At 41.1% G+C, this 9,222-nt stretch overlaps 1 protein-coding gene across 3 annotated transcripts; it reads left to right on the forward strand.

Annotated features, from left to right (window-relative positions):
- Positions 1–7,475: 7,475 nt before the first annotated feature.
- eny2 (ENY2 transcription and export complex 2 subunit) lies at positions 7,476–8,725 on the forward strand. Of its 3 annotated transcripts, none has more exons than XM_080005977.1 (5): positions 7,476–7,614; positions 7,773–7,919; positions 8,166–8,236; positions 8,371–8,445; positions 8,550–8,725. In XM_080005977.1, exons 2-5 carry the CDS (start codon positions 7,909–7,911, stop codon positions 8,621–8,623), a joined length of 231 nt encoding a protein of 76 aa, XP_079862103.1. In that variant the 5' UTR covers positions 7,476–7,614; positions 7,773–7,908; the 3' UTR covers positions 8,624–8,725. The 3 variants fall into 3 exon arrangements, with proteins under 3 accessions (XP_079862103.1, XP_079862101.1, XP_079862102.1); XM_080005975.1 differs by having other exon boundaries at positions 7,773–7,900; XM_080005976.1 differs by having other exon boundaries at positions 7,488–7,614; positions 7,829–7,900.
- The last annotated feature ends 497 nt before the right edge of the window (positions 8,726–9,222 follow it).

Below are 9,222 nucleotides of genomic sequence, written 5' to 3' on the forward strand. Positions count from 1 at the left end.
TTCTACAGCAGTTAATTAGATATTAGGATTCCACAGACATGTTAATATCTTGCATTCTGTGCCTAAGCCGCCTGCAGCACCTGCCTCCTCCTCCTCCTCCTCCTCCTCCTTCTCCTCGGCGACATGCGAAGTGGGCTCTCAGCGGCCACTCGCTCGCAGGGAAACTGATGAAACGGAGCGCTCTGCCAATCCCCATTTAGAAGTGACGACCTTAATCAGCACTGATCTGGGGTGCTTTGCAAATGGATCAGGCTGTTCCATTCAAAGCCAGGCTCAAGCAGAAAGCAAGAAAACCATTCCCATCGTGATGGATTATTCTTTTATGGAAAATGATAATTGCTACTTAAAAGGTTATGCAAGTGTTTATTGTGTGTTTTTCCCAGTGGGAAAATATAGTTGTGGCGTTTGTGTGGCCTTTTCCATTGTGAATATGTCATCAGATTAACAGGTAAATGCATAATTAGCGAGCGGGTCATTATCAGACTAGGACAGGCGCCTTCCATCCCCTCGCTTCCTGTTGTTCACTTAAATCTGGAGACTTTGGTTTGTGAACCACGCCAAGAACGAAAAAAACAGCCATGAATCCAATATCACTACACTGAACAGGTGCTGAACAGACACCCACAAAGTAAAGGTAAAGGTTATCAGCCGGGAGGCAAGACCAATTAAAACCGCCCAAATTAGAGATTTACCAGGACGTCTGTCCACGAGCTGAGCTTCACGAGCGTTATCTGCATGATATTTAAATTGTACAACGGGCTCCTTCCCCCCTCCTCGCATTCGCAAGTTCTTACAGGTCAGGAAAAAAAGGAAAAAAATGCGCTCGACTGAAGCGAGGCGAGGGGCTTTTGCGAAAAGAAAAATCCCCCGCGCGCTGCCACTCCTCTGGAGTGCGCGGCTGCCCGATTATGAAGCAGCTTTTCAGAGGAGGAGTCCCTGCGGATCCTTCCCTCTTTTTGTTGAGCGTCCACCAGCTTTTCCCTTCCCTCCGGCTCTCTATCTGCACCGGGGGCGTTTCTACCCAGATAACCATGCTGGTAGTCGAGGAGCGGTTGCCGCCGTTTAGTGGAAGAATGGAGGTGGGGAGGTGGATAAGAGGGTTGGGAAATTCCTCACACAACTTGCTGCTTCGAACCCATACTTTTCAAACGCCCTTTAATCAAAACCGACGTTTAAAGACCCTGTAGTTGGGGAGAAAACAAATTAAAAGCACGTTCATTTTTCCTAACTGCGTTGCATATACCAGTGTTGAGCAACCTTTTATCTTCCACGGCACGCCACTTTCCTTTAAACCCCCAAAATGACATCCACATGCATAACTGTGCTTGTTATAATGGCCTGCTAATAGTGATGCAAGACTCGCAAACGATTAGTTTGAATCGTTTAAATTACTCAGGAGTCGGGAGTGCCTCCTTTTAAAGACCAAAAACGAAGGCAAAAGGCGAAACTAAGGCATTTGACATCATTTCGACAGGATGAAATGATTCCTGTGAGAACTCCATTCACAACTCAGAGCCGTCTCCTGACTCTCCTTCTTCGCCCGAGAAGTTCTCCCCCGCCGCTCACCCTCCGCTACACCAACTGAACCGAAGCAGCCAACGAGTCAAGAGAGTGGCGAGCAGAAAAAAAAAACGACTCTTTTTTTGCGGAGTGACTCATCGGGAACTGAATCGCAAAATCGGCTCAAGCCTGTCACCACTACGAATGGTCCTCATTTTCGAGGTGAAACTCGATCCGCCGGAACCGCTGTTTGTATTGACAGCCTCGCAATTTTGATCTTGCGACGCAAAAGCTCATTTCCGTTCTTTGTTGTTGTTGTTTTGAAGTGCAATTTGTAAAAATTTCCACGGCACACCTGTTGAGCTTTCACACCGCATTAGCGTTCGGAGAAACACCGGCGAGTACAAATCCACAGTTACCTGAAACCTCTGACAGATGGGCAGCTTCTCCCTCTGCCCTTCAGACCTCCAGACCATTAGCCGACCTGGAACTCAACCCATCAATCAGCGAGTTGCATTTCAACATCCCATGGATACCTGCAACCTCCACAAGACAAGAGGTAATTCTCCACCAGACTCCAGAAGACAAGGATTCGTCGGCCAATTTTGACCGTGAGGTGCGAAGGCCCCCCTCCCCCACACCTGTCAATTTAGGATAGAGCTCCCTGGTGTTTTTTTTAGGGGGATACTCAAAAGTAGTGAAACAGGCGCAATTAAACGTATGCAGAGCTACTAGAACTCAGCGTATAGTTCTTAATTATACCGAGCCGCTGAGCAGAACAGTGATAGCAGCAGCAGGCTGTCAGAGGGGTATTTTAATTTTTGGTAATAAGGCCGAAACGCCTCAGCTCCCTGAGTCCTGGAGGTCTTCTCCGATTTCAATTTTGAATGTTTAACCTTAAACCGCCCAAAAGTTGGGAGACATTTATTAAGTGTTCTGGAAGCCACACTATCTTTAGGGATATTTTATTTTATTTTATTTTTTTGGTTCTTGCTTTTCATGGAGGTGGTTTTTTCTTCCCATTGTCTGTTTAAATCAGATTTAACTTAACTTAGTGGCTCTGAGATTATTTTAAGCACTTTGTATTGGAACTGTGATACTATGATACTGCAGACATTCTCAACATTGGGACCCTGCATGGGGTCCCTTTATCTTTAATCATTGAACACTGAATCTAAGAAAACACGCATATAACCATTCAACCCATCTGAGGTAATAATATCCCATTTTTAACAGAGTTTCGGGCAGGGCTGAAGTACTGTAACTCGTGATTTGTCGGCCCCGAAGTGAGCGATGGGAGCCAGCTCCCGTCTGACAGAGCCCATTTATTTTTTTCCCTCTTTTTTGTAAAATAATACAAGACAGAATAACACGATGATCCTTCAGCGTATTCGTTAAAAACAACCAAGCAACGTCTCACTTTGGTAATAACATTGAGAGCCAAGAATGGCGAGACCCCCCGCGAGCCCCAGCCTCCTCGGAGTCACTTGTTGGGAGATTTGAATTTTTTCATTTCATCAATTTAAATTCGAATTTTAAATGTGGAAAAAATAAATGCATTATGAATAACAAATAACATTTTCGAACAGAGCAGAAATATTTCTTGTTTCATATTATATCATACAAATGAAATTGAAATATACAGTATGTGTCTGTATAGAGTTGTTTACTTTGAACTGCAGAAAACAAGATGAGTGACAGTCGCAAACAAAGAAGCATTTGGATGCATTTTAATAACATAGACAACATTGTTACCACTGCACGCATCTAAATGTATATTATTGTACGCAGGGGTGAGACAAATCAAATAAAGTATTGATTCCATAACAACTTCAGTCTTAGTCTAAGTAAAATTCTATGTGTTTTTTAAATTTAATTTTAAATTAAATGTGTTTACAAGCACAGGGAGAACAATCGCCTTGGAATGGCCAGCGATGTTGCTCTCACAACATAATGTCGAATTGTAGAATTTGTAAGGTAAAAATATGATATCGAGCAGGGTCTGCTAACAAGCTTCACAGCCGGCATATTAGAATTGTACATCCAACAGTGCAGTTAGAAGAAGTAGGGCAAGCTGGTGTGCCTGCTCCTCAACATGGAAAAGCCAGTGAGTCTAGTGGAACAGCTGCTGCTGCAGGTGTCTACAGCCACCCCTCAGGGTGCAGCTGCACCACAACCTATTGTAACCCAGAGCTCTATAAGCCACTTCGTGCCAAAGGCCATGACCCCAGCCAGACAGAACACAGTTGATGAGGAATTGGCCAAAATGATTTCAAGGGATTTCCCACCATTCGCAATCGTGGACACCGGATTGACGGACTACACCCATGCTCTCAATCCAATGTATGTTCTTCCAAGCAGGAAAACACCCCCTCAAACAAGCATTCCAAGACTGCATGACAGAAAATGTGCTTCACCGCAAGAAAGGGTTAAAAAGGCTACAGCGGTTTGCCTGACAATATTAAACACATAATAAAACAAAGCAGAATTTTCTGTGTTTTCTCCTTTTCAGCTAGGTCACAGCCTCCAAAATGTTACTCCAGTACAAGGGTCTGTAGAGAGTAACGGTCCACCACCAAGACAGAAGGAACAGTAACCGCAGGGAAAGCATCGGAGTTGGTGATTGCTCTCTGTGCATCGATGAAAAGAACGTTCCACGGACTGGAATACAATACTGTTGTTACAGAAACCACCGTACGGGACCCGAAAAAGCTGGCCTTTAATGACAACAGAGCGGTTGATGAGGCACTTCGAAGAGGAACAGCAGCAGCAGCAGGATGCAGCTCCATCAGCCGGCCGAGGCCAAGAGAGAGGAGAGGAAGGAGAGGGAGGAGCGGGAGGAGAGGGAGCAGAGGGAGGAGAGGGAGCAGGGCCACTAGAAGTGGAGGCCACAAACATCTGGCGTTTGGAGGCTTCTTTGACGAAAGGCCACAAGAGACACTGCAAGAAGGAATCCCTCAGCAGATGCTATACTGGAAGTAAGATCCTATCTTGAGGAGCCCCTTATCCAAAGAACCGCAGACCCGCCGAGCTGGTGGGAGACCAAGACCTCTGTCTACCCACGACCTGTCAAGGTGATGGCAGGGAGCGACATCAGTCCCTTCAGAAAGAATCTTCTCCAAAGCAGGGCACATATTATCAGAGAGAAGAAGCAGGATCAGCCCCTCTAGGCTGAGGCACTTAGTCTTTTTTTAATGCCAATCTACCCTAAAGACAATGAGCGGCATGGTTGCTGCCTTCTGTTCTGATGGTGCAATGTTTCACCGTTAATAGACACAACTTAAACTGCTGGATGCTGCTGTCTTGCACATTGCAATGCATTTTTCATTTGAAATAAGGCACACCATGTTCCGTTTTGAATGTGATTTGTTTGGAATGGTTTGTGTTTTGGGATAGTTCAATAGAAATAAAGATGTTGATGTTGACATGGAATGATGAATTTGCTATTTTTACATTTTTTTGGGGGTTTTTTTTACCGAAAAGTTATGTAAAATTGTGGTATTCTAGAAATGATCAAGGTTTAGTATAATTAAATTGAATAATGCAATATATGTGATATATGTGCACACATACCAATCATAGGTCAAAACATTGCTAGATTTGGCTGAAGTATGGAAGCCAGAAGTGCTATGTAATATAAACAATAAGAGCTGGCCCTTATTGCTGAGCTGAGCCAAATGATCTGGTAACAGGGTTGAGTTTTTTAGCATTCAATTACAAAATCTACGAAATGTGGCTAACTACCGTGCTAATGGTGTGAGGACAATAAGGACATTCTAATGATTTACCTAAAATGTATTTTGACAAAATAAATACATGACTTTCAAGCAATAATTCTGGTAAGAGGTTGTATGTCGAGAGTGACCTTCTCAGTCAATATCACAGATACTCACAAAAAAAGATGATTCAAGCATGAGAATAAAATAAAATAAAAAATAAAAACATTTCAAAAGGATTTTAATGATTATATCTCAAGCTGAAGTTTGGTTATAGTCGGTTAGAACAGGCCAAAATGCTGTTCACAGTTTTTATTAATGTTCCCAGCTGTTTATCTCAAACTTGCATTTAGGTTGTTGGATTGGACACTTTTACTTAAGCATAAAAACTATTTTACCTTTATTTGACATGCATATTTGTAAATATAATAACAGTGGGACATAATTAGCAACTTGATCGTGGAATCATCCATTTACACGAGGTTGCTGGACATTTATAATATAATACTATATATAAGAATATATTGAAGTTTTAGTTATAGGCTATTATTTTACTACAAATACGTCATCATTTCTATGTACTGAAATCCATTGGGAGCACCATACATGACCAGTAAGAGAGATTGCTATCTAGCTTCAATCTGTTGCTTGTAGACCTAAATGTCAAATGTCATGCATAGAATTAGAATAGAATTATTGGTGCTCCCAAATAATGATAAAAAAATAAAAATAAAATAAGACAATAAAATAATAGGTTGCACACTTGGCAATAAGAAGTCCTCTCTCCTTTTCGAGGAGCTTTAAATATATATCTACTAACAAAAAGAAAAATCCTGTTTAGAAGTTAGATTTGAATCTTGGCTTTACCTCGCTCTTATCTCTGCTGTCCTGAAAATCAGGGAGCTGAATATAAAAGGACATATCTGCAGGCATTCCCACATTGCATTATTTATTCTTTTTTTTTTTTTTTTATCCACCGTGGTTTTATCGCTACCTGCAATACAGCTAAAACCTTTTTGTTATTTATGCCATTCACTGCTCCCCTGACAAAAATCCAAGCTCTGATAACCCTTCGCCTGATTGGCAAAGGACGACAAAACCCTGGAAATGTTTGGTAAAATGGATGGATTGTTTGCAACTGATGTTGAGAGTTAGGTGGCAGACAGATTACACTGTAGGATTGATTCCTTTGTCCTCTGGGTGTTTCTCCAGGCACATCAAGAGGGGCAGGAGATTTATTTCAATTCATGACATATGGTAGAAGGTGGGTTTGAAACTTAAGCAGCTCCTCTGCCCTGGAAAAATCACTTATGAAGCTTGTTTTTTCTTTTTTTTCTTTTTTAACCCAAATAGGGTAGGCTGATGCGAGGCATTTGTTTCACCAGTTATCTTGTTCATCATTGCCAAAACAAATGTTGCCTTTCCCATATAAAGTCATTAAAAACATTCCCTCCTGCCATCAGTACTTGTGACATCATTCTAAGGAACCCTGAATATTTGTATAGTTTTATCATCGGGAATATGTTGGACGTTTTTTTGTTTCTATTATAGTCTTTTGACAAAACAAAAAAAACATGAGCTTGTGCAGAGGCCACAACACAACAACTCCTGTCTTCTAAACGTATTTAAGGGAATGAATGACTGACATCTTGAGTGTTAGATGGAAACAACAGCAGAAACGTGTAGTAAAACATATAAGATAAGACTTTATGAGAAAATGGGATAAATTCAGGGAAAGTATCTGAAGTCTATGTGGGCGCACTGCACACTGTGCTTATTTTACCTAAATTGGAATATTAACAATACTGTTACAAATATATGTTTTGAATTATTTTGACTACATTTGAATATTAATAATACTGTTACATATATATATATATATATATATTAATATGTTGGCTACAGTGCAATATTACACTGGCTACATTGGCATATTAAAAATAATATTGCATTTTATTTATGAAGCGCTTTTCAGAACCAAATCAATGGATTCATTAATTACGTTGAAATTCACATCATTGGAATTTGCATTTAGAAATATATATTTACACACACACACACATATATATATATATATATTATTATTATTATTATTTATTTATATTTTTTTTCTGGTCTAACAAAAAAGTATTATTACAAGCTCGCCCCAGCTGGTGGAACAATACAACCAACACCGCCACCATGCGTGCGTGAAGCAGGATTGCGGGTTTAAAAACAACATGCGGTAGGAACCATTGTTTCTGTTGTTGCGTTTCCAGTAGGAAGGTGATTTGTGTTGCTCGTTTTTTTTTTTTTTTTGTACGAGCGTCAACAACACCCGTCGCGTCTCCGTCCGTGTTTGACTCGACTGCGGCGTCGCGGTCACAGCAGAATATGAGCGTTTCACTTTTGGCTGCTGGTGAGTGTTTGTTCAACTCGATCAACCTTGAAGTGCGTGTGTGAGCTGGGTACCGTTTTAATGGCGTGTGGTAGTTTTATTGTTTTATTTGACCGGTAAGGCAAATGTTTATCGAGCAACCAATGCAATGTAAAACCACGAGTGGGAACTCCTTGCAGTAGATGATCGTGGAGAGTTAAGCCCACCATGACATTATGTTTCCACGCCGGTGCAGGATTATGAGCACAGATTCCACAATGAGGGCAACAATAAACCAGAAGCTGACGGAAATGGGAGAACGAGATAGGTGAGACGATGGGATTGAGGTGAGGTTGCGATTGTCGTAATATCGCGATAATTCAATGTCGTCGCTCAGCGCCGCCTTGTGAAGTCATGCCGTTTTCTGATCTTCACAGACTGTTCTAGCCGTTCTGGTCAATGCGTCATGGTGATAATTCCCACATTGCTGGTCGTTGTCTCAAGTTTTACTCCAGTAGCCGTAATAACGTAAAATAACGGCAAATTACCGATGAGCGAGGCATTTGTCAGGTATCGCGATATTTGATTGACAGGCTGAAGGCGTTTCTGGGAGTTAAACTCACCGAATGTGGATGGAAGGACCAGATTAAAGCTCACTGCAAAGGTACAGGCAACTCTAGTGATGATGTTATCACAGGATAATTCTGCGTTGTCCAATTTTACTTTATTGAAAATGCATTGTGGCCAGAAGTTGTGTGCTTTGAAGTGATTGTGTGTACTGTACTTGGTTTGTTGCAGAGGTCATCAAAGACAAAGGCTTGGAGCATGTGACGGTAGAGGACCTGGTGGTGGAGATCACTCCGAAAGGAAGAGGTAGCAGCAATATTCGCTGTATTTGCGTTTATATAATTTATATTAATGCAACCTTGGAGGAGCAACTGAGTTATTTTAATGCAACTTTTGTGTTTTTCTTCCAGCATTGGTCCCAGACAGTGTGAAGAAAGAGCTTCTCCAGAGGATAAGGGCCTTCTTGGCCCAGCATGCCACATAGACACTAAAATCACTTTATTTTTGTTATTGTTTTTACATTTTCATTGTAATGTTCTTATGTTTTGCAAATTGATTTAATTATAACTTGAGTGAAGTCCCCCGTCATCTTTGTTTTTTTTAAATGGTAGTATTGAATTTAAGGTTTTGTGTGTGTGTATTTCGCTAATATAGCTGAGTTTTTTTGTGTCTCAGCTATATTATTTTCCCTGGGTTTGAACTATTGGCTATTCATGGAAATGCACTCACCACACTTGTGATTTGTATATAAAATAATTTGTACCATGAAAACACTTGAGATCACATGAGACAAATGAGATCACATGAGATCAAAGGAGCTTAGAAGAGATACTTTAGTGCCTGCTCCTACTCCCCCCCAGCGAAGGTGATTGTGAAAACTATAAAGCATCAAACACACTATGACCTTAGTGTCCATTCACTCGATAAAAGTATGAAAAGCATCCAACAAAATCCACATTTTGTTCTAAGTGAATATCGAGGAAAAGCTGTGATTTGCTGCATTATTTATAGCAATCGACGTCTCATGTGGCTTAGAGGAATTGGACAGAGAATGAATTTGAGAAGCTGGAGTTGTCGACATGC

Source organism: Zeus faber, assembly GCF_960531495.2.
Source record: "Zeus faber genome assembly, chromosome: 8".
NCBI classification, from domain to species: Eukaryota; Metazoa; Chordata; class Actinopteri; order Zeiformes; family Zeidae; genus Zeus; species Zeus faber.

Bases quoted from the DNA above. Each gene is read 5' to 3' on its own strand.
- eny2 (XM_080005975.1), top strand. From the start codon at position 7,809: ATGTTTCCACGCCGGTGCAGGATTATGAGCACAGATTCCACAATGAGG. The intron at 7,901-8,165 runs GTGAGACGATGG...TTTGATTGACAG, and splicing joins GAAATGGGAGAACGAGATAG to GCTGAAGGCGTTTCTGGGAG. The intron at 8,446-8,549 runs GTAGCAGCAATA...TTTTTCTTCCAG, and splicing joins GATCACTCCGAAAGGAAGAG to CATTGGTCCCAGACAGTGTG.